At 41.9% G+C, this 27,894-nt stretch overlaps 1 protein-coding gene and 18 non-coding genes across 19 annotated transcripts; 1 reads left to right on the forward strand and 18 right to left on the reverse strand.

Annotated features, from left to right (window-relative positions):
• The first annotated feature begins 4,661 nt into the window (after positions 1–4,661).
• LOC130697193 (putative nuclease HARBI1) lies at positions 4,662–6,193 on the forward strand. The gene is made up of 5 exons (XM_057520189.1): positions 4,662–4,913; positions 5,271–5,411; positions 5,475–5,681; positions 5,745–5,866; positions 5,959–6,193. Exons 1-5 carry the CDS (start codon positions 4,662–4,664, stop codon positions 6,191–6,193), a joined length of 957 nt encoding a protein of 318 aa, XP_057376172.1.
• Positions 6,194–8,135: 1,942 nt separating this feature from the next.
• Positions 8,136–8,208, reverse strand: Trnar-acg (transfer RNA arginine (anticodon ACG)). The gene has a single exon. It is a non-coding gene; the product is annotated as a tRNA-Arg (tRNA).
• A 612-nt stretch (positions 8,209–8,820) lies between these two features.
• On the reverse strand, positions 8,821–8,893 carry Trnar-acg (transfer RNA arginine (anticodon ACG)). Its single transcript has one exon. It is a non-coding gene; the product is annotated as a tRNA-Arg (tRNA).
• A 1,297-nt stretch (positions 8,894–10,190) lies between these two features.
• Trnar-acg (transfer RNA arginine (anticodon ACG)) lies at positions 10,191–10,263 on the reverse strand. The gene has a single exon. It is a non-coding gene; the product is annotated as a tRNA-Arg (tRNA).
• Positions 10,264–10,873: 610 nt separating this feature from the next.
• On the reverse strand, positions 10,874–10,946 carry Trnar-acg (transfer RNA arginine (anticodon ACG)). The gene has a single exon. It is a non-coding gene; the product is annotated as a tRNA-Arg (tRNA).
• Positions 10,947–11,558: 612 nt separating this feature from the next.
• Trnar-acg (transfer RNA arginine (anticodon ACG)) lies at positions 11,559–11,631 on the reverse strand. Its single transcript has one exon. It is a non-coding gene; the product is annotated as a tRNA-Arg (tRNA).
• A 612-nt stretch (positions 11,632–12,243) lies between these two features.
• On the reverse strand, positions 12,244–12,316 carry Trnar-acg (transfer RNA arginine (anticodon ACG)). Its single transcript has one exon. It is a non-coding gene; the product is annotated as a tRNA-Arg (tRNA).
• A 616-nt stretch (positions 12,317–12,932) lies between these two features.
• Positions 12,933–13,005, reverse strand: Trnar-acg (transfer RNA arginine (anticodon ACG)). The gene has a single exon. It is a non-coding gene; the product is annotated as a tRNA-Arg (tRNA).
• Positions 13,006–13,617: 612 nt separating this feature from the next.
• On the reverse strand, positions 13,618–13,690 carry Trnar-acg (transfer RNA arginine (anticodon ACG)). Its single transcript has one exon. It is a non-coding gene; the product is annotated as a tRNA-Arg (tRNA).
• Positions 13,691–14,302: 612 nt separating this feature from the next.
• On the reverse strand, positions 14,303–14,375 carry Trnar-acg (transfer RNA arginine (anticodon ACG)). The gene has a single exon. It is a non-coding gene; the product is annotated as a tRNA-Arg (tRNA).
• Positions 14,376–14,987: 612 nt separating this feature from the next.
• On the reverse strand, positions 14,988–15,060 carry Trnar-acg (transfer RNA arginine (anticodon ACG)). Its single transcript has one exon. It is a non-coding gene; the product is annotated as a tRNA-Arg (tRNA).
• A 612-nt stretch (positions 15,061–15,672) lies between these two features.
• On the reverse strand, positions 15,673–15,745 carry Trnar-acg (transfer RNA arginine (anticodon ACG)). The gene has a single exon. It is a non-coding gene; the product is annotated as a tRNA-Arg (tRNA).
• Positions 15,746–16,356: 611 nt separating this feature from the next.
• On the reverse strand, positions 16,357–16,429 carry Trnar-acg (transfer RNA arginine (anticodon ACG)). Its single transcript has one exon. It is a non-coding gene; the product is annotated as a tRNA-Arg (tRNA).
• Positions 16,430–17,041: 612 nt separating this feature from the next.
• Trnar-acg (transfer RNA arginine (anticodon ACG)) lies at positions 17,042–17,114 on the reverse strand. Its single transcript has one exon. It is a non-coding gene; the product is annotated as a tRNA-Arg (tRNA).
• A 612-nt stretch (positions 17,115–17,726) lies between these two features.
• Positions 17,727–17,799, reverse strand: Trnar-acg (transfer RNA arginine (anticodon ACG)). The gene has a single exon. It is a non-coding gene; the product is annotated as a tRNA-Arg (tRNA).
• Positions 17,800–18,411: 612 nt separating this feature from the next.
• On the reverse strand, positions 18,412–18,484 carry Trnar-acg (transfer RNA arginine (anticodon ACG)). Its single transcript has one exon. It is a non-coding gene; the product is annotated as a tRNA-Arg (tRNA).
• Positions 18,485–19,096: 612 nt separating this feature from the next.
• Positions 19,097–19,169, reverse strand: Trnar-acg (transfer RNA arginine (anticodon ACG)). Its single transcript has one exon. It is a non-coding gene; the product is annotated as a tRNA-Arg (tRNA).
• Positions 19,170–19,781: 612 nt separating this feature from the next.
• Positions 19,782–19,854, reverse strand: Trnar-acg (transfer RNA arginine (anticodon ACG)). Its single transcript has one exon. It is a non-coding gene; the product is annotated as a tRNA-Arg (tRNA).
• A 612-nt stretch (positions 19,855–20,466) lies between these two features.
• Positions 20,467–20,539, reverse strand: Trnar-acg (transfer RNA arginine (anticodon ACG)). The gene has a single exon. It is a non-coding gene; the product is annotated as a tRNA-Arg (tRNA).
• Positions 20,540–27,894: the final 7,355 nt, after the last annotated feature.

The following is a 27,894-nucleotide window of genomic DNA, read 5'->3' on the forward strand; positions in this document are numbered from 1 at the left end:
TGTGAATTCCTATATTTCGGACAATTATTAGACTTATGCCCAATTTCTCGGCAGGAGTAGCAGACTGGAGGCTGGGCTTGTTCCAGATTGTGACGCTGAAATTGACGACAATTGGACTTAGTGTGACCGCGGTGACCACAAAAATTACAAGTTATTATCTGCTGATCTGACCTGTTACTATTATTATTGTTAGGGGGCCTCGAGAAAGGGGGCGTAGCTTGCGCTTGTCTGTTTGGAAATCGAGGAGGTTGGTGTTGGTAAGGATTAAGATTATAATTGTTATTATTATAATTATTGTTGGGGCGTTGCTGGGGAGGCCTCCAGTTCCTGCCTTGATCAGGGTTAATCGATTGAAATGAAACTTGTTTCCTATAAGGAGTTCCTGGTGTAGCAGAAGAATAATCTTTCCTATCTTGCTGGAGTTGTTTTACAGCCTGTGTGAGTTCGTGAATAACCTCCTTAATCTCATCTTTATCCGACTTTGGATTATCCCCTTGCTTATGGCTGTGGCGAATATTAGCAACGGCACTGCTTACAATTTCTTTCTGGTCAAGTAACATTTGCTTAAGTTCTTTTAATTCCGAATTTTTGTTGTTAAATGACTCGTCAATTGCCCTAACAAATTCATGCTTCTCGCGGTCTGTTTCTAAAGCTTCCAACCGAACAGCATAGACGCGTGTTGCTGCTACGAGTTCGTTATAATCTTTAAATTCCTTATATCTGACTTTAGCTTGTAATTTTGAATCTAATCCTTCGATAAATTTCTGCATGAGAATAACTGCGAAGGATTTTTCCATATACCCATCAGGATATGCCTTTTTAAAAATTTCCTGTAAACGATGAGCATAGTCAACAATTTTTTCTCCAGGTTTACGTTTAGCTTTATTGAATTTCTTAATATACACATCAACATTTTCATCACCGTGGAAGTGATCGAGCAAAGCTGTTTTAATGGAACCATAGTCATATGGATGGTTTTTAATTAAGGTTTGTATGACAGAAAAAGCTTTATCTGTAAATTTTGCACGCATCATTTGAATAATTTTTCCTTCAGACCAACCTGCCCCATCAATTATACTCTCAAAAGATTCTAGCCAAGAGTCAAAACGAGAAATTGGACTTCCGGAAAAAGGAGGGAGAAGTTGTAGACGTGAAAAGGTATGCTGGTTGTTTTGCATATCATTCAAATCATTAACTGTAGCTGCCTTGATAGGGGAATAAGAGTAAGCCATATTGTCGGTAAAAAAAGTTACAGGGGAGTTTGGAGCTCCGTGATGGTGAGTTTGCGTGATGCCTGGGATGCGGTTTGAAACCGACCGGGATTCGCTTACTTTGTTGTCGGTCAGTTGTATCGACGGTTTTTGAATCGTAGTCGTTCTGTCTGGCGCTTGTCTGTCTGCTGTGATGATGTCGAACAAGTTGGGGTGATATCCGGCTCTTCCTGATTTTCCCGAATGGACGATAGCAACTGTTTCAATTGTTTGGCAGTCTGGGTGAGTACGTTTTTGATGATGGACGATAGGTGCTTGTGGCACGGTCGTGCCACTCTCCGGAAGTGGGTCAATCTGTTTTCGAGCAGTAGCAGTTCGGGTAACAGTGGTTCCGAGCTGGTGATTGATTGTAGCTTCCTTAAGAACGAGAGTAGGTTTAGTATTGCCGTGAGAAGAGTCAGCTGGAACTCCAACAATGTTTTCTCCAGGTGGATCGAGAATTCGAATGTTTTCAGGATGAGAAACTCGTAATGCCTCTCCTCCTCGCTTGCTTGCGTTGTCACCTTCGGCACAATGCCGAAGAGGGCCTTGTCCTTGGCTGGTACGAACGTCTGTAGTTCCTCTATGCTGTACGTTTGTCCTAACAGGAACGTCGTAAACTGCCTCGCATACGTCGTAAAGGACGTTGTCAACTCGGTCGCCTGTTGGTCCGCCTTCCGCGTTGTCCGCTTTATCCTCCCGCTGGCCCTCACTTCTTGAATCGCAGCTAGGTATCTCAGGAACACTGTTGGCGTCTCCACGTCTGTCAGCAAATGTGGTTTGCCCAAGGGGCGGCTCCTCAGCCCGAAGTCGTTCAGTAGTTGGGTCAGCTGGCTCCAAATTTTCGGGTCGTGTGACTGGAAGTCCAACACCCTCTCCTTCAGACACTTGAGTGCTAATATTAGGGATGGAATCGGACTCGACGGCGTCGGAAATACTTTGGATGGATTGCTCTGGATCTCGTGGTATAGGTGATGGAGACTCAGGTTGAGGTGATCGTCCATTCACTGGGCTTTTCTTTTGAAAGAAGCTTAAAAGAGTACTCGAGAGGAGACTAGCCTTTGATTCGCTTTTCGTAGGTGATTTTGGAGGAGCAAGACGAGAAAAGAATTTAGCATAGACCGATCGTGGACGTTGAGTGGCTGCGGCGGTAGACTTAGCACGTGTACCAGTTTGTTTATGGGTGGGTTTAACGAACGGAGCGACTTCCTCATAAGCAGGATTCGACCGTAATTTACGTAACTGAGTATTATCTGTCTGCACTTTAGGTTTCAAAACAGGGGAAGCAGATTTCGTAACGACCTCAGTGTCTGCTTCTGACGCTTTACAGCCCTGAAACTTATCTAACGTGGACGAAGAACGACCTGGTAGTTTCTCAAAATCAATTAACTTAGCAACTGTTTCGTCGGTTATTTGAACCACTGGCGTTATGGGAACAAGGGGGTGCTTACAGGTGTGCGAGGTATCTTATGGCCGCCATAAATAACATCATCAGTCATTGTGGTTGAGTTCGAGAAACCGCTGCCACCATAATGTAAAGCATCTTCCCGTGTGGGAAGATGGACTTTACCGAAATTAAGACAATAAATGTAAATCGAACTCGAGGCGTTTTACCCACAATGACGTCTGTGTTTATTATAAGCTAGGACATAAGAAATAAAAAGACAAGAGAACAAAAGACGAGAAGAAACATTCAGAAAACAAGTTAAAAGAAGGAACAATTAACAGGGTCTTACCGTGAACTCACGAGTGAAAGAATGGAAGATAAAATGTCATAAGACGAGCTTGGAATTCAGCTTCCACACAGACAGGGTTTGGAACGCAAGAATTGGCACAGAACGTCTGAGAAGACTCAAGACGAGAACGAGTTTTCTACTCAAAAGGTTTGGTTACTGAAACATTAATTAAGGCACAATACTACTCAAATAAGCAAGGAAAAATGACTTAGGGCAACTACTCGGCACGGCTGCAACAACTTGTCTGATCTTCCTCAGATGCTGGGTTAACCACGGAACTTTGCATATTGCAAAGTGGCGTGATTGGGAGGAGCTTGTAGGCTTCACGCGGTTAACCAATCAAAAGGACGCGTTCAATATGGTGTGATATTGGTGACGTATCGTCTGCGTGAATCAGCTTGCAGGTGTTCATCTAGGTCAGCTGCACTGCGTATAGTGTTGCAATTGTCGTGCCCAGACTTGTATTTACTACTGAAGCAAAAGCGAGAAAAGTTAAAGTAAGATATATTCGGCTTCGTTACACATCGATGAAATTTCCAGCTAGGGCTGGATTCCTATTTCCAAAAAAGTTATTCAACATTTGCATGTACATGGGCTTTAGAGTATATGGTTCCCCTCCGCCTAAAAATTTTGCATAAGATTATGTGAAACATGTATATTATAAACTCAAAAAATATTTTACCTGTTTGTTTAAGAGAATTTATGTATTTTTCACACTCTTTCTTGGCCTCTGCTTTGAAATTGTTCCATTTTTTCTTCGTAGCTTCCAAATCCTTATAACGTTCAGTCGGACATTGCTGAGAAATTGTTCTAACAATGTCCTCCCAAGCTTTTTTCTTATCTTTTTGGGTAACAGTCTTACTGTGACTCCCAAACAACAAATCCTAAAATAAAACAAAAATAAACATGAAGTAAAGTTTTTTTTAAATTCATAACATCTTTTAAACATATTTGACAGACGCTTACCTTTCGTGAAAGGACTTCGTCTACCAATACATCGGTTTCATGTAACGTCCACAAGTTTTTTAAGTTTTTACCAACATCTTTGGCCATTTTTATCACTGATTTTACTATTTTTTAATCCAAATTAACCTTGAACGAAATTCACACTTGAGTCACCGATTCGACAGTTTACTTGCAGACGAAAATTGAAAATTCGTTCTCAAACGACTTTTCTTATTGGTTAATTGAGCCTCCTCCCATCAAAGCCCAAAGTAAGATTATTCTAGACTTACTTTGGAAAGTATGCTTACTTTTAGATAAATTTTAGACTCGGAATCGCTACTTTTGCTTAAGTCAAAGTAAGAAAAATTTCGTGCTAAGCAAAGTATATTTTTTCCGACTTCAGCCAAAGTCAAAGTAAAAAACTTAGGCCCCAGTCGGAATACGGCCCCAGGGGCCGTATTCCGACTGCCCTTCAAGTACGCTTTTCGTACTTTGACTTTGAATTTTTATGCTTGAAATCGTACTTAGCACAAAAGTGACAAGGAAGCGTATTCTGACACGATTTTAAGTCAAAGTCAAAGTCAGAAATGCCAAAGTCGGACATCAAAGCTTACTTTGTTTTCAATCCAATAAAAAAGTGGATTGAAGGGTCTAAAGTATACTTAAGAATAAAAAATATTGAAAATTTGCAGACGACATTCTATTTGTTTTTATTCGGTGTAACAACAAAATGCTTTATGAGGATGTTATTGGTGATTTGGAGGACATGTTAAAAGATTTCGATGAAGTTGAAAGTATAATTTCCAGCAATAACAGTGATATTGACAGTGATGAGGAAGATGAGATATTGGCCGAAAGAAGAATTCAGCGTATTCAACGATTGAATGAATTCTATTTGAGAAGGGGTGAAATTTTTTATGTTTTTGACAATCAACAGGTTTACAAGACGTTCCGATTCGATAAACCATCTATTGATTATATTGTTAGTGAGTATTATTTTGTATAAGCATAATTTGTAATGCATCTTTCAAATATTACAAGCAAATGCTTTAGGTTTAATCGGACACCAACTTGAGAGAAGGTTACATGGGAGACGTTACCTAACCCCACAAATCCAAATTTTGGTTGCGTTACAGTTCTATGCCACAGGGACATTTCAGAGTACGGTTGGAAATGTAATAAGATTAAGTCAACCATCTGTTTGCAGATGTGTGCGTGATGTGTCGTATGCTCTCAGCACCATTGCGTCTACACACATTAAATATCCCGACGATATACTTGAGGTCGTTTAATTTCAAAATAATAATATGCATTTATTAGAGAATTCTACATTAAATAGGTGAAGGAGGGTTTCGCTGCTTTTGCTGGCTTAAGAGGCGTTGTTGGAGCTATAGATGGGACGCACATTAAAATATCAAGACCTCATAAAGATGAAATCTTTTATGTTAATCGTAAACATTTTCACTCCATCAATGTCCAGGTTGAAAACTTTCCAACTTAATTATTATTATATCTAATTCATCACCTTTTTTATTTAAAAAAGGCCATTTGCGATGCCAATGGAAAGTTTTTAAGTGTCAATGCATCAAAACCGGGCAGTTGCCATGATGCGGCTATATTTTCGGACAGTCGAATTGGCCAAGAATTGAAAAATGGGCGGTTTGGTGATGGATTTTTGGTAGGAGATAGTGGGTATGCGTGTACGCCGTTTCTTTTAACTCCATATGCAGTTACAAGAAATAATGATCAAGTAATCTATTCAGATTTTCATAAAGTTTTTTTTAAAGGAATAATGCATGATTTTCTATTCAAGGAACGGTTTAACACGGCACAAATAAGGACTCGAAATATTATTGAACGGGCGTTTGGCTTTTTAAAAAGAAGGTTTCATTCACTGCACGGAGAATTGCGTGTTCAACCCGGAAGGGCTTGCAGGTATACCTGCAAATAAACTAAAGGTTTTTTTTAAAAATGAAACAGTGTGGTAATTTTTTTTTATATAAAAATATTTATTTCGTAATTTACAGAATTATAATGGCATGCTTTGTCCTACACAATATCGCATTATCACGCCGCTTACCCGATTTCCTTGATGAAATACCCGAAGAAGAAGACATTGGTGACGACGGGGAACACGAATTCAATGGATGGGCACTATGGCGACCGAATGAAACCGCTGCGCAAGAGAAATTGAGACTCCGCCGTGCAGGATTCCTAAAAAGAGACAATATAGCGGCCAATCAATTTGGCAACCGTCGTTGACTCATGTTTTGCTAAATGATAATTTAAAATACACGAGTTTGTACGTACACAACTATGTACATAATATAGTTTTCTTCTTGTGTTAAAATAAAAAAATAATTGAAAAGTTTGCAGCAAAACTTTGTATTTTCGGGCCAAACATTTCAAAGTTTTTTTTTCAAATCGTAAAGAAAGTCCAAAACATCATCAGGCACTTCTTTCTTCATGTCAACGATAGGGTCGCCTAAACGTTCGCGCACCATCAGTACAGTGTTCAATAAATTAAGTCGTTCATTCAACAACTTTTTTCAATGATTTCGGACGATTTGGCGCAATGGGCGATTTTAGTGGAACTAACGATTGCCTGGACCCTTCTCTTTCCTCCCCGTACACCTTCTCCGTTGCCCAAAGGCGGTGTTGAAGAGGAAGTTGTTTGCCTCTTTATGTTGTTGGACGAAGATCCTGATGGCGATGAAGTGCCGGATCCATCAACGTCGCAAAAACGATCGCGTGAAGAAAGCATCGTGTTTTTTAAATTAGCCGGCATATCCGGCGCCGATGGTGTAGACGCTTTCTGTCGGACTGTTGTCTCTAATAACGGATTAGTTGGAACTGGCGTCGAATTAGCTATGCTGCCGTCGGTAGACAATTCAAAAACCTCTTCCATTTGGGAACAATCAGCATACATGGTTGTTCCAGCAAAGTGGTCTTCGTTTTCACTTTTAAAAAATAATAATTAATACAAATAAACCGTTTATTAATTTATAAATAACAACTTTTACCTATTGTGATGATCTTCATGAACTATATGGACTTCGTATTCCTTTTCATTTTCTGCCTGATGTAGAGCAGTCTCATCGTTTCTCTCTTCTGTCTGGATTTGAGGAAGATCTCCTGTGGTTTCAGATTCCAATCCTCCCTGAATATTGAATATTAATACTTATTGTTATGTATTATTAATTATAGACTAAAACAATTACAATACATCGATGAAATTTCCAGCTAGGGCTGGATTCCTATTTCCAAAAAAGTTATTCAACATTTGCATGTACATGGGCTTTAGAGTATATGGTTCCCCTCCGCCTAAAAATTTTGCATAAGATTATGTGAAACATGTATATTATAAACTCAAAAAATATTTTACCTGTTTGTTTAAGAGAATTTATGTATTTTTCACACTCTTTCTTGGCCTCTGCTTTGAAATTGTTCCATTTTTTCTTCGTAGCTTCCAAATCCTTATAACGTTCAGTCGGACATTGCTGAGAAATTGTTCTAACAATGTCCTCCCAAGCTTTTTTCTTATCTTTTTGGGTAACAGTCTTACTGTGACTCCCAAACAACAAATCCTAAAATAAAACAAAAATAAACATGAAGTAAAGTTTTTTTTAAATTCATAACATCTTTTAAACATATTTGACAGACGCTTACCTTTCGTGAAAGGACTTCGTCTACCAATACATCGGTTTCATGTAACGTCCACAAGTTTTTTAAGTTTTTACCAACATCTTTGGCCATTTTTATCACTGATTTTACTATTTTTTAATCCAAATTAACCTTGAACGAAATTCACACTTGAGTCACCGATTCGACAGTTTACTTGCAGACGAAAATTGAAAATTCGTTCTCAAACGACTTTTCTTATTGGTTAATTGAGACTCCTCCCATCAAAGCCCAAAGTAAGATTATTCTAGACTTACTTTGGAAAGTATGCTTACTTTTAGATAAATTTTAGACTCGGAATCGCTACTTTTGCTTAAGTCAAAGTAAGAAAAATTTCGTGCTAAGCAAAGTATATTTTTTCCGACTTCAGCCAAAGTCAAAGTAAAAAACTTAGGCCCCAGTCGGAATACGGCCCCAGGCCACTTGACTGCTGGCACGACCTCTAAGACCACACCATCACTCCAGTTAAACACGGCTTCAAAAACCATTATCAATCAATGTTCTTTACGTTTCACGTTTTCAATGAGCCTGCCAGGAGTCGAACCTGGAATCTCCTGATCCGTAGTCAGGCGCGTTATCCATTGCGCCACAAATCCACTGTCGAATGATGAGTGACTAGTTAAGAAACTTAACCAAGGGCCACAACAGGTGTTTAACAAATGGATAACAAATTTATTTCCCCAATTCGTTTAAGCAAATTACTTGTGTTCTGAATGTTACTTTACCCAAAGTGAGACTGGCAGACCGAAGGGAGATTCTTTTTACTTAACATACACTTATGAACACCGTCACCGTGATGGTAGGATTCAGCGACCTGGCAAGGCTTGCAGGGTTCTTTAGTGGAAATGTTTTGTACGATACTCCATTCAGTGAACCAAATTCCTTCCTCGAAATAGAAGGGATGCCTCCAGTCATTGCGGTAAGTGAAGTATTGTAGAAAAGACCACGCTTCGTCATCCGTTAAGACATCCCAAAGGTTTCTTTCTGTACAAACTCCACACATTCCCATTTTGCAGCAATCTCCACTAAGCTAGTCTCCCACTTTGCGAAACGTTGCTGTATTGGCCTTAAATATGGATTGAGACAAAAGCTACCGACGTCAGGCCACTTGACTGCTGGCACGACCTCTAAGACCACACCATCACTCCAGTTAAACACGGCTTCAAAAACCATTATCAATCAATGTTCTTTACGTTTCACGTTTTCAATGAACCTGCCAGGAGTCGAACCTGGAATCTCCTGATCCGTAGTCAGGCGCGTTATCCATTGCGCCACACATCCACTGGCGAATGATGAGTGACTAGTTAAGAAACTTAACCAAGGGCCACAACAGGTGTTTAACAAATGGATAACAAATTTATTTCCCCAATTCGTTTAAGCAAATTACTTGTGTTCTGAATGTTACTTTACCCAAAGTGAGACTGGCAGACCGAAGGGAGATTCTTTTTACTTAACATACACTTATGAACACCGTCACCGTGATGGTAGGATTCAGCGACCTGGCAAGGCTTGCAGGGTTCTTTAGTGGAAATGTTTTGTACGATACTCCATTCAGTGAACCAAATTCCTTCCTCGAAATAGAAGGGATGCCTCCAGTCATTGCGGTAAGTGAAGTATTGTAGAAAAGACCACGCTTCGTCATCCGTTAAGACATCCCAAAGGTTTCTTTCTGTACAAACTCCACACATTCCCATTTTGCAGCAATCTCCACTAAGCTAGTCTCCCACTTTGCGAAACGTTGCTGTATTGGCCTTAAATATGGATTGAGACAAAAGCTACCGACGTCAGGCCACTTGACTGCTGGCACGACCTCTAAGACCACACCATCACTCCAGTTAAACACGGCTTCAAAAACCATTATCAATCAATGTTCTTTACGTTTCACGTTTTCAATGAACGTGCCAGGGATCGAACATGGAATCTCCTGATCCGTAGTCAGGCGCGTTATCCATTGCGCCACAAATCCACTGGCGAATGATGAGTGACTAGTTAAGAAACTTAACCAAGGGCCACAACAGGTGTTTAACAAATGGATAACAAATTTATTTCCCCAATTCGTTTAAGCAAATTACTTGTGTTCTGAATGTTACTTTACCCAAAGTGAGACTGGCAGACCGAAGGGAGATTCTTTTTACTTAACATACACTTATGAACACCGTCACCGTGATGGTAGGATTCAGCGACCTGGCAAGGCTTGCAGGGTTCTTTAGTGGAAATGTTTTGTACGATACTCCATTCAGTGAACCAAATTCCTTCCTCGAAATAGAAGGGATGCCTCCAGTCATTGCGGTAAGTGAAGTATTGTAGAAAAGACCACGCTTCGTCATCCGTTAAGACATCCCAAAGGTTTCTTTCTGTACAAACTCCACACATTCCCATTTTGCAGCAATCTCCACTAAGCTAGTCTCCCACTTTGCGAAACGTTGCTGTATTGGCCTTAAATATGGATTGAGACAAAAGCTACCGACGTCAGGCCACTTGACTGCTGGCACGACCTCTAAGACCACACCATCACTCCAGTTAAACACGGCTTCAAAAACCATTATCAATCAATGTTCTTTACGTTTCACGTTTTCAATGAACCTGCCAGGAGTCGAACCTGGAATCTCCTGATCCGTAGTCAGGCGCGTTATCCATTGCGCCACACATCCACTGGCGAATGATGAGTGACTATAAGAAACTTAACCAAGGGCCACAACAGGTGTTTAACAAATGGATAACAAATTTATTTCCCCAATTCGTTTAAGCAAATTACTTGTGTTCTGAATGTTACTTTACCCAAAGTGAGACTGGCAGACCGAAGGGAGATTCTTTTTACTTAACATACACTTATGAACACCGTCACCGTGATGGTAGGATTCAGCGACCTGGCAAGGCTTGCAGGGTTCTTTAGTGGAAATGTTTTGTACGATACTCCATTCAGTGAACCAAATTCCTTCCTCGAAATAGAAGGGATGCCTCCAGTCATTGCGGTAAGTGAAGTATTGTAGAAAAGACCACGCTTCGTCATCCGTTAAGACATCCCAAAGGTTTCTTTCTGTACAAACTCCACACATTCCCATTTTGCAGCAATCTCCACTAAGCTAGTCTCCCACTTTGCGAAACGTTGCTGTATTGGCCTTAAATATGGATTGAGACAAAAGCTACCGACGTCAGGCCACTTGACTGCTGGCACGACCTCTAAGACCACACCATCACTCCAGTTAAACACGGCTTCAAAAACCATTATCAATCAATGTTCTTTACGTTTCACGTTTTCAATGAACGTGCCAGGGATCGAACCTGGAATCTCCTGATCCGTAGTCAGGCGCGTTATCCATTGCGCCACACATCCACTGGCGAATGATGAGTGACTAGTTAAGAAACTTAACCAAGGGCCACAACAGGTGTTTAACAAATGGATAACAAATTTATTTCCCCAATTCGTTTAAGCAAATTACTTGTGTTCTGAATGTTACTTTACCCAAAGTGAGACTGGCAGACCGAAGGGAGATTCTTTTTACTTAACATACACTTATGAACACCGTCACCGTGATGGTAGGATTCAGCGACCTGGCAAGGCTTGCAGGGTTCTTTAGTGGAAATGTTTTGTACGATACTCCATTCAGTGAACCAAATTCCTTCCTCGAAATAGAAGGGATGCCTCCAGTCATTGCGGTAAGTGAAGTATTGTAGAAAAGACCACGCTTCGTCATCCGTTAAGACATCCCAAAGGTTTCTTTCTGTACAAACTCCACACATTCCCATTTTGCAGCAATCTCCACTAAGCTAGTCTCCCACTTTGCGAAACGTTGCTGTATTGGCCTTAAATATGGATTGAGACAAAAGCTACCGACGTCAGGCCACTTGACTGCTGGCACGACCTCTAAGACCACACCATCACTCCAGTTAAACACGGCTTCAAAAACCATTATCAATCAATGTTCTTTACGTTTCACGTTTTCAATGAACGTGCCAGGGATCGAACCTGGAATCTCCTGATCCGTAGTCAGGCGCGTTATCCATTGCGCCACAAATCCACTGGCGAATGATGAGTGACTAGTTAAGAAACTTAACCAAGGGCCACAACAGGTGTTTAACAAATGGATAAGAAATTTATTTCCCCAATTCGTTTAAGCAAATTACTTGTGTTCTGAATGTTACTTTACCCAAAGTGAGACTGGCAGACCGAAGGGAGATTCTTTTTACTTAACATACACTTATGAACACCGTCACCGTGATGGTAGGATTCAGCGACCTGGCAAGGCTTGCAGGGTTCTTTAGTGGAAATGTTTTGTACGATACTCCATTCAGTGAACCAAATTCCTTCCTCGAAATAGAAGGGATGCCTCCAGTCATTGCGGTAAGTGAAGTATTGTAGAAAAGACCACGCTTCGTCATCCGTTAAGACATCCCAAAGGTTTCTTTCTGTACAAACTCCACACATTCCCATTTTGCAGCAATCTCCACTAAGCTAGTCTCCCACTTTGCGAAACGTTGCTGTATTGGCCTTAAATATGGATTGAGACAAAAGCTACCGACGTCAGGCCACTTGACTGCTGGCACGACCTCTAAGACCACACCATCACTCCAGTTAAACACGGCTTCAAAAACCATTATCAATCAATGTTCTTTACGTTTCACGTTTTCAATGAGCCTGCCAGGAGTCGAACCTGGAATCTCCTGATCCGTAGTCAGGCGCGTTATCCATTGCGCCACAAATCCACTGGCGAATGATGAGTGACTAGTTAAGAAACTTAACCAAGGGCCACAACAGGTGTTTAACAAATGGATAAGAAATTTATTTCCCCAATTCGTTTAAGCAAATTACTTGTGTTCTGAATGTTACTTTACCCAAAGTGAGACTGGCAGACCGAAGGGAGATTCTTTTTACTTAACATACACTTATGAACACCGTCACCGTGATGGTAGGATTCAGCGACCTGGCAAGGCTTGCAGGGTTCTTTAGTGGAAATGTTTTGTACGATACTCCATTCAGTGAACCAAATTCCTTCCTCGAAATAGAAGGGATGCCTCCAGTCATTGCGGTAAGTGAAGTATTGTAGAAAAGACCACGCTTCGTCATCCGTTAAGACATCCCAAAGGTTTCTTTCTGTACAAACTCCACACATTCCCATTTTGCAGCAATCTCCACTAAGCTAGTCTCCCACTTTGCGAAACGTTGCTGTATTGGCCTTAAATATGGATTGAGACAAAAGCTACCGACGTCAGGCCACTTGACTGCTGGCACGACCTCTAAGACCACACCATCACTCCAGTTAAACACGGCTTCAAAAACCATTATCAATCAATGTTCTTTACGTTTCACGTTTAAAATTTACGAGCCTGCCAGGAATCGAACCTGGAATCTCCTGATCCGTAGTCAGGCGCGTTATCCATTGCGCCACAAGCCCACTGGCGAATGATGAGTGACTAGTTAAGAAACTTAACCAAGGGCCACAACAGGTGTTTAACAAATGGATAAGAAATTTATTTCCCCAATTCGTTTAAGCAAATTACTTGTGTTCTGAATGTTACTTTACCCAAAGTGAGACTGGCAGACCGAAGGGAGATTCTTTTTACTTAACATACACTTATGAACACCGTCACCGTGATGGTAGGATTCAGCGACCTGGCAAGGCTTGCAGGGTTCTTTAGTGGAAATGTTTTGTACGATACTCCATTCAGTGAACCAAATTCCTTCCTCGAAATAGAAGGGATGCCTCCAGTCATTGCGGTAAGTGAAGTATTGTAGAAAAGACCACGCTTCGTCATCCGTTAAGACATCCCAAAGGTTTCTTTCTGTACAAACTCCACACATTCCCATTTTGCAGCAATCTCCACTAAGCTAGTCTCCCACTTTGCGAAACGTTGCTGTATTGGCCTTAAATATGGATTGAGACAAAAGCTACCGACGTCAGGCCACTTGACTGCTGGCACGACCTCTAAGACCACACCATCACTCCAGTTAAACACGGCTTCAAAAACCATTATCAATCAATGTTCTTTACGTTTCACGTTTTCAATGAGCCTGCCAGGAGTCGAACCTGGAATCTCCTGATCCGTAGTCAGGCGCGTTATCCATTGCGCCACAAATCCACTGGCGAATGATGAGTGACTAGTTAAGAAACTTAACCAAGGGCCACAACAGGTGTTTAACAAATGGATAAGAAATTTATTTCCCCAATTCGTTTAAGCAAATTACTTGTGTTCTGAATGTTACTTTACCCAAAGTGAGACTGGCAGACCGAAGGGAGATTCTTTTTACTTAACATACACTTATGAACACCGTCACCGTGATGGTAGGATTCAGCGACCTGGCAAGGCTTGCAGGGTTCTTTAGTGGAAATGTTTTGTACGATACTCCATTCAGTGAACCAAATTCCTTCCTCGAAATAGAAGGGATGCCTCCAGTCATTGCGGTAAGTGAAGTATTGTAGAAAAGACCACGCTTCGTCATCCGTTAAGACATCCCAAAGGTTTCTTTCTGTACAAACTCCACACATTCCCATTTTGCAGCAATCTCCACTAAGCTAGTCTCCCACTTTGCGAAACGTTGCTGTATTGGCCTTAAATATGGATTGAGACAAAAGCTACCGACGTCAGGCCACTTGACTGCTGGCACGACCTCTAAGACCACACCATCACTCCAGTTAAACACGGCTTCAAAAACCATTATCAATCAATGTTCTTTACGTTTCACGTTTTCAATGAACCTGCCAGGGATCGAACCTGGAATCTCCTGATCCGTAGTCAGGCGCGTTATCCATTGCGCCACACATCCACTGGCGAATGATGAGTGACTAGTTAAGAAACTTAACCAAGGGCCACAACAGGTGTTTAACAAATGGATAAGAAATTTATTTCCCCAATTCGTTTAAGCAAATTACTTGTGTTCTGAATGTTACTTTACCCAAAGTGAGACTGGCAGACCGAAGGGAGATTCTTTTTACTTAACATACACTTATGAACACCGTCACCGTGATGGTAGGATTCAGCGACCTGGCAAGGCTTGCAGGGTTCTTTAGTGGAAATGTTTTGTACGATACTCCATTCAGTGAACCAAATTCCTTCCTCGAAATAGAAGGGATGCCTCCAGTCATTGCGGTAAGTGAAGTATTGTAGAAAAGACCACGCTTCGTCATCCGTTAAGACATCCCAAAGGTTTCTTTCTGTACAAACTCCACACATTCCCATTTTGCAGCAATCTCCACTAAGCTAGTCTCCCACTTTGCGAAACGTTGCTGTATTGGCCTTAAATATGGATTGAGACAAAAGCTACCGACGTCAGGCCACTTGACTGCTGGCACGACCTCTAAGACCACACCATCACTCCAGTTAAACACGGCTTCAAAAACCATTATCAATCAATGTTCTTTACGTTTCACGTTTTCAATGAACCTGCCAGGGATCGAACCTGGAATCTCCTGATCCGTAGTCAGGCGCATTATCCATTGCGCCACAAATCCACTGGCGAATGATGAGTGACTAGTTAAGAAACTTAACCAAGGGCCACAACAGGTGTTTAACAAATGGATAAGAAATTTATTTCCCCAATTCGTTTAAGCAAATTACTTGTGTTCTGAATGTTACTTTACCCAAAGTGAGACTGGCAGACCGAAGGGAGATTCTTTTTACTTAACATACACTTATGAACACCGTCACCGTGATGGTAGGATTCAGCGACCTGGCAAGGCTTGCAGGGTTCTTTAGTGGAAATGTTTTGTACGATACTCCATTCAGTGAACCAAATTCCTTCCTCGAAATAGAAGGGATGCCTCCAGTCATTGCGGTAAGTGAAGTATTGTAGAAAAGACCACGCTTCGTCATCCGTTAAGACATCCCAAAGGTTTCTTTCTGTACAAACTCCACACATTCCCATTTTGCAGCAATCTCCACTAAGCTAGTCTCCCACTTTGCGAAACGTTGCTGTATTGGCCTTAAATATGGATTGAGACAAAAGCTACCGACGTCAGGCCACTTGACTGCTGGCACGACCTCTAAGACCACACCATCACTCCAGTTAAACACGGCTTCAAAAACCATTATCAATCAATGTTCTTTACGTTTCACGTTTTCAATGAACCTGCCAGGGATCGAACCTGGAATCTCCTGATCCGTAGTCAGGCGCGTTATCCATTGCGCCACACATCCACTGGCGAATGATGAGTGACTAGTTAAGAAACTTAACCAAGGCCACAACAGGTGTTTAACAAATGGATAAGAAATTTATTTCCCCAATTCGTTTAAGCAAATTACTTGTGTTCTGAATGTTACTTTACCCAAAGTGAGACTGGCAGACCGAAGGGAGATTCTTTTTACTTAACATACACTTATGAACACCGTCACCGTGATGGTAGGATTCAGCGACCTGGCAAGGCTTGCAGGGTTCTTTAGTGGAAATGTTTTGTACGATACTCCATTCAGTGAACCAAATTCCTTCCTCGAAATAGAAGGGATGCCTCCAGTCATTGCGGTAAGTGAAGTATTGTAGAAAAGACCACGCTTCGTCATCCGTTAAGACATCCCAAAGGTTTCTTTCTGTACAAACTCCACACATTCCCATTTTGCAGCAATCTCCACTAAGCTAGTCTCCCACTTTGCGAAACGTTGCTGTATTGGCCTTAAATATGGATTGAGACAAAAGCTACCGACGTCAGGCCACTTGACTGCTGGCACGACCTCTAAGACCACACCATCACTCCAGTTAAACACGGCTTCAAAAACCATTATCAATCAATGTTCTTTACGTTTCACGTTTTCAATGAACCTGCCAGGGATCGAACCTGGAATCTCCTGATCCGTAGTCAGGCGCGTTATCCATTGCGCCACACATCCACTGGCGAATGATGAGTGACTAGTTAAGAAACTTAACCAAGGGCCACAACAGGTGTTTAACAAATGGATAAGAAATTTATTTCCCCAATTCGTTTAAGCAAATTACTTGTGTTCTGAATGTTACTTTACCCAAAGTGAGACTGGCAGACCGAAGGGAGATTCTTTTTACTTAACATACACTTATGAACACCGTCACCGTGATGGTAGGATTCAGCGACCTGGCAAGGCTTGCAGGGTTCTTTAGTGGAAATGTTTTGTACGATACTCCATTCAGTGAACCAAATTCCTTCCTCGAAATAGAAGGGATGCCTCCAGTCATTGCGGTAAGTGAAGTATTGTAGAAAAGACCACGCTTCGTCATCCGTTAAGACATCCCAAAGGTTTCTTTCTGTACAAACTCCACACATTCCCATTTTGCAGCAATCTCCACTAAGCTAGTCTCCCACTTTGCGAAACGTTGCTGTATTGGCCTTAAATATGGATTGAGACAAAAGCTACCGACGTCAGGCCACTTGACTGCTGGCACGACCTCTAAGACCACACCATCACTCCAGTTAAACACGGCTTCAAAAACCATTATCAATCAATGTTCTTTACGTTTCACGTTTTCAATGAACGTGCCAGGAGTCGAACCTGGAATCTCCTGATCCGTAGTCAGGCGCGTTATCCATTGCGCCACACATCCACTGGCGAATGATGAGTGACTAGTTAAGAAACTTAACCAAGGGCCACAACAGGTGTTTAACAAATGGATAAGAAATTTATTTCCCCAATTCGTTTAAGCAAATTACTTGTGTTCTGAATGTTACTTTACCCAAAGTGAGACTGGCAGACCGAAGGGAGATTCTTTTTACTTAACATACACTTATGAACACCGTCACCGTGATGGTAGGATTCAGCGACCTGGCAAGGCTTGCAGGGTTCTTTAGTGGAAATGTTTTGTACGATACTCCATTCAGTGAACCAAATTCCTTCCTCGAAATAGAAGGGATGCCTCCAGTCATTGCGGTAAGTGAAGTATTGTAGAAAAGACCACGCTTCGTCATCCGTTAAGACATCCCAAAGGTTTCTTTCTGTACAAACTCCACACATTCCCATTTTGCAGCAATCTCCACTAAGCTAGTCTCCCACTTTGCGAAACGTTGCTGTATTGGCCTTAAATATGGATTGAGACAAAAGCTACCGACGTCAGGCCACTTGACTGCTGGCACGACCTCTAAGACCACACCATCACTCCAGTTAAACACGGCTTCAAAAACCATTATCAATCAATGTTCTTTACGTTTCACGTTTTCAATGAACCTGCCAGGAGTCGAACCTGGAATCTCCTGATCCGTAGTCAGGCGCGTTATCCATTGCGCCACACATCCACTGGCGAATGATGAGTGACTAGTTAAGAAACTTAACCAAGGGCCACAACAGGTGTTTAACAAATGGATAAGAAATTTATTTCCCCAATTCGTTTAAGCAAATTACTTGTGTTCTGAATGTTACTTTACCCAAAGTGAGACTGGCAGACCGAAGGGAGATTCTTTTTACTTAACATACACTTATGAACACCGTCACCGTGATGGTAGGATTCAGCGACCTGGCAAGGCTTGCAGGGTTCTTTAGTGGAAATGTTTTGTACGATACTCCATTCAGTGAACCAAATTCCTTCCTCGAAATAGAAGGGATGCCTCCAGTCATTGCGGTAAGTGAAGTATTGTAGAAAAGACCACGCTTCGTCATCCGTTAAGACATCCCAAAGGTTTCTTTCTGTACAAACTCCACACATTCCCATTTTGCAGCAATCTCCACTAAGCTAGTCTCCCACTTTGCGAAACGTTGCTGTATTGGCCTTAAATATGGATTGAGACAAAAGCTACCGACGTCAGGCCACTTGACTGCTGGCACGACCTCTAAGACCACACCATCACTCCAGTTAAACACGGCTTCAAAAACCATTATCAATCAATGTTCTTTACGTTTCACGTTTTCAATGAGCCTGCCAGGAGTCGAACCTGGAATCTCCTGATCCGTAGTCAGGCGCGTTATCCATTGCGCCACAAATCCACTGGCGAATGATGAGTGACTAGTTAAGAAACTTAACCAAGGGCCACAACAGGTGTTTAACAAATGGATAAGAAATTTATTTCCCCAATTCGTTTAAGCAAATTACTTGTGTTCTGAATGTTACTTTACCCAAAGTGAGACTGGCAGACCGAAGGGAGATTCTTTTTACTTAACATACACTTATGAACACCGTCACCGTGATGGTAGGATTCAGCGACCTGGCAAGGCTTGCAGGGTTCTTTAGTGGAAATGTTTTGTACGATACTCCATTCAGTGAACCAAATTCCTTCCTCGAAATAGAAGGGATGCCTCCAGTCATTGCGGTAAGTGAAGTATTGTAGAAAAGACCACGCTTCGTCATCCGTTAAGACATCCCAAAGGTTTCTTTCTGTACAAACTCCACACATTCCCATTTTGCAGCAATCTCCACTAAGCTAGTCTCCCACTTTGCGAAACGTTGCTGTATTGGCCTTAAATATGGATTGAGACAAAAGCTACCGACGTCAGGCCACTTGACTGCTGGCACGACCTCTAAGACCACACCATCACTCCAGTTAAACACGGCTTCAAAAACCATTATCAATCAATGTTCTTTACGTTTCACGTTTTCAATGAACCTGCCAGGGATCGAACCTGGAATCTCCTGATCCGTAGTCAGGCGCGTTATCCATTGCGCCACACATCCACTGGCGAATGATGAGTGACTAGTTAAGAAACTTAACCAAGGGCCACAACAGGTGTTTAACAAATGGATAAGAAATTTATTTCCCCAATTCGTTTAAGCAAATTACTTGTGTTCTGAATGTTACTTTACCCAAAGTGAGACTGGCAGACCGAAGGGAGATTCTTTTTACTTAACATACACTTATGAACACCGTCACCGTGATGGTAGGATTCAGCGACCTGGCAAGGCTTGCAGGGTTCTTTAGTGGAAATGTTTTGTACGATACTCCATTCAGTGAACCAAATTCCTTCCTCGAAATAGAAGGGATGCCTCCAGTCATTGCGGTAAGTGAAGTATTGTAGAAAAGACCACGCTTCGTCATCCGTTAAGACATCCCAAAGGTTTCTTTCTGTACAAACTCCACACATTCCCATTTTGCAGCAATCTCCACTAAGCTAGTCTCCCACTTTGCGAAACGTTGCTGTATTGGCCTTAAATATGGATTGAGACAAAAGCTACCGACGTCAGGCCACTTGACTGCTGGCACGACCTCTAAGACCACACCATCACTCCAGTTAAACACGGCTTCAAAAACCATTATCAATCAATGTTCTTTACGTTTCACGTTTTCAATGAACGTGCCAGGGATCGAACCTGGAATCTCCTGATCCGTAGTCAGGCGCGTTATCCATTGCGCCACACATCCACTGGCGAATGATGAGTGACTAGTTAAGAAACTTAACCAAGGGCCACAACAGGTGTTTAACAAATGGATAAGAAATTTATTTCCCCAATTCGTTTAAGCAAATTACTTGTGTTCTGAATGTTACTTTACCCAAAGTGAGACTGGCAGACCGAAGGGAGATTCTTTTTACTTAACATACACTTATGAACACCGTCACCGTGATGGTAGGATTCAGCGACCTGGCAAGGCTTGCAGGGTTCTTTAGTGGAAATGTTTTGTACGATACTCCATTCAGTGAACCAAATTCCTTCCTCGAAATAGAAGGGATGCCTCCAGTCATTGCGGTAAGTGAAGTATTGTAGAAAAGACCACGCTTCGTCATCCGTTAAGACATCCCAAAGGTTTCTTTCTGTACAAACTCCACACATTCCCATTTTGCAGCAATCTCCACTAAGCTAGTCTCCCACTTTGCGAAACGTTGCTGTATTGGCCTTAAATATGGATTGAGACAAAAGCTACCGACGTCAGGCCACTTGACTGCTGGCACGACCTCTAAGACCACACCATCACTCCAGTTAAACACGGCTTCAAAAACCATTATCAATCAATGTTCTTTACGTTTCACGTTTTCAATGAACGTGCCAGGGATCGAACCTGGAATCTCCTGATCCGTAGTCAGGCGCGTTATCCATTGCGCCACAAATCCACTGACGAATGATGAGTGACTAGTTAAGAAACTTAACCAAGGGCCACAACAGGTGTTTAACAAATGGATAAGAAATTTATTTCCCCAATTCGTTTAAGCAAATTACTTGTGTTCTGAATGTTACTTTACCCAAAGTGAGACTGGCAGACCGAAAGGAGATTCTTTTTACTTAACATACACTTATGAACACCGTCACCGTGATGGTAGGATTCAGCGACCTGGCAAGGCTTGCAGGGTTCTTTAGTGGAAATGTTTTGTACGATACTCCATTCAGTGAACCAAATTCCTTCCTCGAAATAGAAGGGATGCCTCCAGTCATTGCGGTAAGTGAAGTATTGTAGAAAAGACCACGCTTCGTCATCCGTTAAGACATCCCAAAGGTTTCTTTCTGTACAAACTCCACACATTCCCATTTTGCAGCAATCTCCACTAAGCTAGTCTCCCACTTGGCGAAACGTTGCTGTATTGGCCTTAAATATGGATTGAGACAAAAGCTACCGACGTCAGGCCACTTGACTGCTGGCACGACCTCTAAGACCACACTGTAACGAAGTCAATAAATACTTTATACGTTTATATTCTTGTCTATGTATGCTTATTATTATATCCATTTAATTCATATTAATTGCACAATATAGTTGCGCAATTCCATAACTGCGTAATTCTTATAACTGCGCCATTTCCATATTGCACCATCAATATGCGCAGCAACTTGACCTATATAAACACCTGCTTTATGCTATATCATATTTCATCGGCACAAAGCCGCTTATAACAACACGTTTGATTGGCGGAAACAAGTATGACTCATTGTTGCACCATCATCTCGCCATATCCAATTCCATGTATTGATGACTAATAATTGCGCAGCAATTTATCATTGCCCAATATGCGAAGTTTCTTGATGAACTCAAGACCTGAAGAAAGAGAGTTACCGACGAGTATCTGACTCTTACGGTCAAGTTCATATTCAGCTCGTGCCTCCTTTTGTTTCAATATTGTGTTTGAGAATTGATCTTAGTCTCGTGCCCAAGTGAGAGTCAATTCTTACAACTTGTGTTACCAACGTGCCGACGAGTTGTGTTACAACTCGTCTTCAGCTTACATCTGCTCTCTTATTCTGCCCGTGCTATTGCGGTAAGCTCACACTACAGTTATCCCGTTACACTTTCAGTTTCCCTTTTATTTCGTATGTTTCTCTTGTTCTTTTATTCGAAACCTCTTGTACTTTTATGCTTAAACTAAGACAAATATAGTCGTCATTGTGGGTACAACGCCTCTGAGTTCTATCATTCTTTTATTCATTTATTATTTTATTATTTTTATTCTTTATTGTCTTAAATTCGTAAAGTCCATCTTCCCACAAGGAAGATGCTTTACATAATGGTGGCAGCGATTTCTCGGACTCACCCACAATGACTGATAATATTTTCCACAGTAGGCCTAAACTTTCTCGAACGCCTGTTGCCGCTACTAACATTTCTGTTGAGGCCACTACACCTATTGACGAATCCGTAGCGAGAGCTATCAATTTTGAAGCATTACCCACTGCTAAGTCTGCCGTTGCTGATAAGTTTACGGGGTGTAAGACTTCCAATAGGAAAACAAACGCTATTAAAAAGTCCGCTTCCCCTGTTTTAAAACCAAGGGCGATTCCTGATAGCTCTCAGAAGAGGAAGTTAAGATCAAATTCCGCATACGAGTCGGTACCTGGTCTAGACATACCGAACGCTCGCAAACCTCAGGTCCAGCGCACAGAGAAAACCTCGACTTTTACGAAGTCACCCTCCCTTTTAGACAGAATTGTAGGACATCTTTCGCCAAAACGAAGGTCCGTTTCCCAGCAAACTTCTCCCACCAAATCTTTCTCGATTGCCGTTTCGAATTTCTTTTCGGAAAAGAGAGCAGCCAATGGAAGAACAGCTCAACGTGAGTCTCAAGCATCTTTTGCAAGAAGTCAAAAAGAACGGAAACAGCATCTTTCAGTCACCGAAAAGCCAGCTGCCGTTCCTATTACTAACCCTCCAAAGCCTCAAGGAGAGGGAGAAGGATTTTCAGTCAAGCGACCCGAAAATCTGGGATCACCTTGTCCAGTTGATGCTCGACGTCCAGAGGAATTACCACGTGGAACAGCCGACGCAGACGAATTGGAAACAACCGAGGATTCTCCTGACGTACCTGACATCCATTCTGGAAGTGAAAGTCAGTGGACCGATACCGAAGAAGACGAAGAAGCAGACAGGGGAGGTTGTGACGGAGCTCAAGGGGATTTTCACCCGGCACGCGAGACAGGTTTTGACTTGTCTACACGGTCAAATCTACAATCTCATCGATCTGCAAAAGATCACACCAACGAGAGCGGGAAGAATTTTCGGGTTCGTTCCGAGAAAAGATATCGAAACCACCGACGAGGACGGCAGATACGTGGAGATAATCACCGTAGTGAGCGACATATCAATCCATCTGGAAGAAATCTTACTGGCATCACAACGAGCATTCTTGAAGGAAGTGAACAACCTAGCGTCGTACCTGGAAAAACTAAACTTAATCAACAATTTGGAGGTGCTGCAACCAGAAATTCAACTTCTCTTGGACAAACTGAACAATTTTCCGGAAGCCAACAACCCAGTCAACGCACAGGAGGCCAACAACATCAAACCACTAATCACGCAAACGGAAATACGATTGAAACAAGCGCTGTTGTGCATACAAACGAACATTACCCAACTACAAGCCACACCGGCCCAACACACATCGCCGCTGTCGGAAACAACCTCGCAAGAACGGCGGACACACAGCAGACGCCAACGTTGCAGACGATCAATCAATCGAATCGTTCCTCACATCCAACCCTCCAGACGACCGGAAGAGATACCAGAGGGCATCAGGCAATTTCGAGTGGCATTCCAGAACTCCCTCCGAATCCACAACGAAGAACAATAAATTTCCCTTCATTTAATCCAAACATGGCTAGTTCTTCATCCCCATCACGGACAGCCACGGTCAACGACTTGAACGATCTTCAGACTACCCAACATACCTTCGCGCGCTTACAACTGCTTCCTTCTTTTTCAGGGAGTCCAATTTCTCGTTTTGATTCCTGGATCGAATCCTTTGAAAGCGTAATTGAGGGGTCAGGATGGTCAGAGGAGAAGGTTATTCAGATGTTGCGAGCAAAAATGACTGATAAGGCTTTTTCCGTAGTGCAAAATATTGTCAAAGATCATCCTCATGACTATACGTCTATTAAAGAAGCTTTACTTGATCACTTTCACGGGGACGAAAACGTTGACTTGTATATTAAGAAATTTAATAAGGCTAAACGGAAACCGGGAGAAAAAATAATTGATTATGCTCATCGTCTTCAGGAAATCTTTAAAAAAGCGTATCCTGTAGGCCATATCGAGCGTTCCTTTTCAATTATTCTCATGCAGAAATTTATCGAAGGTTTGGATTCCAAGTTACAGGCGAAAGTTAAGTACAAAGAATTTGGCGACTTTAACGCACTGGTTGCAACGACACGCGTTTATGCTGTTCGCTTGGAAGCACTCGAATCTGACCGTGAAAAACATGAGTTTGTTAGGGCGATCGACGAGTCGAAAGGTGCAGAAAATACAGAATTGCATGAGATTAAGCAGATGTTAATCGATCAGAAAGCAATAGTCAATCAGGCCGTCGCGAATATACGTCAAGGGAACAAGATCGTAGACACTCCGAAATCGGAGAAGGATGAAATTAAAGACGCGCTGCGCGAGCTCAGTCAGGCGGTCAAACAACTCCAAATTAATAAGAAGGATAATGTTTCTTCTTCGGCGGGTGCCCCATATAAAAAAAGGGTATCATTTCAAACAGGCAACGGCAATCGGGAAAGGAACTGGAAGACAAACCCTCCACCTTTCCCTAAGAGTAACACCCACCCGTATCAAGGGGATAAGAACCAAAATAGGCCTACAAATTATATGCCATCTTCGCCAAGATCTGGTCATAATCCGAACAATGGGCCTATTGAGAATGTAATAACTTGCAACTATTGTGGGTTTCGGGGTCACACACAATCGGAGTGCCGTAAATTTCAACGGTATATGTTGGAACAAGCACAGCCCCCAATTTGCTATTCTTGCCGTGAGATCGGCCATAAATCAAACAATTGTCCCAAGTATAGGGCCAGTAGGCCTAATATTCCGGGTCCCCCTCAGCATCAGGGAAACCAATAAGTATCAACTGTAACTTCGGGTCAGTTGATAGGGTACCTCAGTTGAAATCCCGACAAGTTGCGAAATTAACAACAATAATAAACGAATCGACCCCCAGAATTCCATTACAAATTTTTCAGATCCCTTTACAGGCATTATTTGACACAGGCGCGTCTAGAAGCATAATTCACGAGAAGATATTTCAAAAGCTTCCCTCGAGAAATCAAGTAACCTGCAGTCAGCTTGATTTCGATTTATACGATGTGGGAGATAACAAGTTGCATACGCTGGGTAAAGTTACATTGCCCGTACGTTACGGAGAGTCCGTTTTACGGCAAGAGTTCATTGTTACAAATGGTGTTTCTGAAGACTGTATCCTTGGATGGGATGCAATCCAGAAACACGGGTTTCGGCTTGACGGAGAAGCCAAACGTATTTACTTAGCCAGGGATGAGCAGGGATCAGCCATCTCTAGGGCACCAGACATGGCAATTACGACGGTCAAAAAGACGACGCTAGTTCGTCAGACGGCGCTCGTAATCGCAGCGCAAATGACAGTTCATTTCCGTATGTCCCCCCTAATAGCACATTTATTTTTACCCCAGCAGAGGATTTGCCGGCCGGTATTTTTATTGAAGAATTTGTTGGAACTGTATCGGAAGATGGGAAATATCAAATTATGGTCGAAAACCATTCGTTAAGTCAAGTCATACTTCCTAGGAATACAACCTTAGGCCAAATCGAAGTAATTCATAACGTAATTGGTAAGATTGCCTTATGTCAACCAGAGGAAAAGCCTACACAAAAACGGGAGCTAGTTTTAATTTCGGAAGTCGACGCTGAATTTCAAGCTCCGCTCTCAAGTTTATTAAATGACTTTCATGACTTGTTCGCAACAAAAGACTCGGAATTAGGGAGCACTAATCTCATTAAGCATACGATCGATACCCAAGGAAGAGGCCCTATCCGGCAACGACCCTATCGAGTTACGAACCACCAAAGAAAGATACTGGAGGATAAAGTGCAGGAAATGATGGACGCAAATGTAATACAATATTCTCATTCTCCATGGGCGTCACCTGTGGTTTTGGTTGAGAAGAAAGGCGGAGACGTGAGGTTTTGCGTTGATTATCGGAAATTAAATAGCATTACAAAAAAAGATTCATTCCCTATGCCAAGGATTGATGAAACGTTAGATAAATTATATGGGAAGAAATTTTTTACGACCCTCGATTTGGCCTCCGGCTACTGGCAAATTCAAGTGAATGAACCAGACATTGAAAAAACGGCTTTTGTAGTAGAAAACAATCTTTACGAGTTTAAAAGGATGGCGTTTGGCTTGTGCAATGCACCCGCCACATTTCAAAGATTAATGAATTATGTACTGAAAGACGTTTTGGGACATAAAGCGTTAGTTTATTTGGATGACGTCATTATATTTTCGGATACTTTTGATAAGCATTTGAAAGATATTCGGGAAATTTTTACCTTATTGAAAACTGCCAATTTAAAATTAAAACTTAAGAAATGTCAATTCGTTAAACGTTCTGTAAATTATTTGGGCCACGTCATTTCGACTGAGGGAATTAAACCTGATGCTGGAAAAATCGACAAAATATTAAATTACAAAACGCCTACTTCTGCCGATGAGGTGAGGTCATTTCTCGGCTTAGCAGGTTATTATAGGAGATTTATTCCCAACTTTGGTTCAATCGCAAAACCTCTGACTAGGTTAACTCACAAAGATCTTAGTAAAAGACCTTTTACCTGGGGAGACGAAGAACAAGTCGCGTTTGTAAAGTTGCGGACATCCCTGGTTACACCGCCGGTTCTCGCATATCCAAATTTTAATGAAAAATTTATTCTTTTCACTGACGCATGCGACTATGGTATTGGGGCCGTCTTATCTCAAATGCAAAACGGCCAAGAGCACCCGATAGCGTACTCCAGTAGGCAGTTAACTAAGGCGGAAATGAAGTATAGTACAACCGAAAAAGAAGCTCTGGCAGTCGTGGATGCCATTAAACATTTCCGTCACTATCTCTTGGATAAACCCTTTGAGATAATTAGTGACCATCGTCCTTTGCAGTGGCTTAAAAATCAGAAGGATAATAATGGAAGGTTAGGGAGGTGGGCCATTTTATTGGCTGCAACAAATTATGAATTAAAATATAGGCCAGGCCGTGTTCACCAGAACGCGGACTGTTTGTCTAGATTAAAAATAGCTAGCATTCAAACTGGGAAGGATATTAAATTGATCTGCGAAAAACAACAGGAGGACGACCTCTGTATAGCCATCAAGAATTATCTGGAAGAAGGAGAGCTGGATGAAATTTTTACATTGTCCAAACCCGAGTGGGTAAAGGAAATTGAATATTTTGAGGTAATTGAAGGAATACTTTATAGACGGGAACTGCCATCTCAGAGTAATAAAAGGAACGACACCCATCATCAATTAGTTTTGCCATTATCCTTACGCCACCTAGTGCTTAAAGAATTACACGACGCACCGATGGGTGGACATTTGGCATTTTATAAGACTTATATGAAAGTCAAAAATAATTATTATTGGCCCAACATGAGAGGCGATGTTAAAGAATATTGCCGGGCTTGTGAAGTTTGCATAGCCAACACTGCTTCACCCTATCGAGCACTTTTGCATCCGCACGAAGTTGCGAAGGCTCCTTTTGATGTAATTGGAATGGACTTTCTGGGTCCTATTACACCAGTTTCGCCCAATGGTAATAGTTACATTTTGGTTATTACAGATTATTTTAGCCGTTGGGTTGAGGCTGTTGCTTTAAAAGATCAAACTGCTCAGACAACAGCAGAATGTGTATATAAAACTGTTATTGTTAGACATGGTATGCCTAAGGCAATTATTTCTGATCGTGGGACAAATTTCACGTCCAAGTTATTTCGCTATTTTTGTAAAAAATTGAAGATCGATCAGAGGTTAACCACCGCTTATAACCCTGCTAGTAATGGGGAGACGGAAAGGTTCAATCGAACTTTAACGTCTATGTTAAGAAAAGAATTAAAAGACGGCGAGCATGCCAATTGGGAAGAAATATTAGATGATGTTTTATTTGCGTATCGTAGCTCGGTCCACTCTTCGACATTGGACACTCCATATTATTTACTTCACGGTAGGGACCCAAA

This window comes from Daphnia carinata, unplaced genomic scaffold (assembly GCF_022539665.2).
Source record: "Daphnia carinata strain CSIRO-1 unplaced genomic scaffold, CSIRO_AGI_Dcar_HiC_V3 NW_026453039.1, whole genome shotgun sequence".
In the NCBI taxonomy this organism is placed as follows: domain Eukaryota; kingdom Metazoa; phylum Arthropoda; class Branchiopoda; order Diplostraca; family Daphniidae; genus Daphnia; species Daphnia carinata.

What these genes read in the sequence shown, in the direction of transcription:
- LOC130697193 (XM_057520189.1), top strand. Translation starts at nt 4,662, where the DNA reads ATGCTTTATGAGGATGTTATTGGTGATTTGGAGGACATGTTAAAAGAT. An exon ending in AACCATCTATTGATTATATT is followed by an intron (nt 4,914 to 5,270) that starts GTTAGTGAGTAT and finishes TACATTAAATAG; the next exon opens with GTGAAGGAGGGTTTCGCTGC. An exon ending in TTACAAGAAATAATGATCAA is followed by an intron (nt 5,682 to 5,744) that starts GTAATCTATTCA and finishes TTTCTATTCAAG; the next exon opens with GAACGGTTTAACACGGCACA.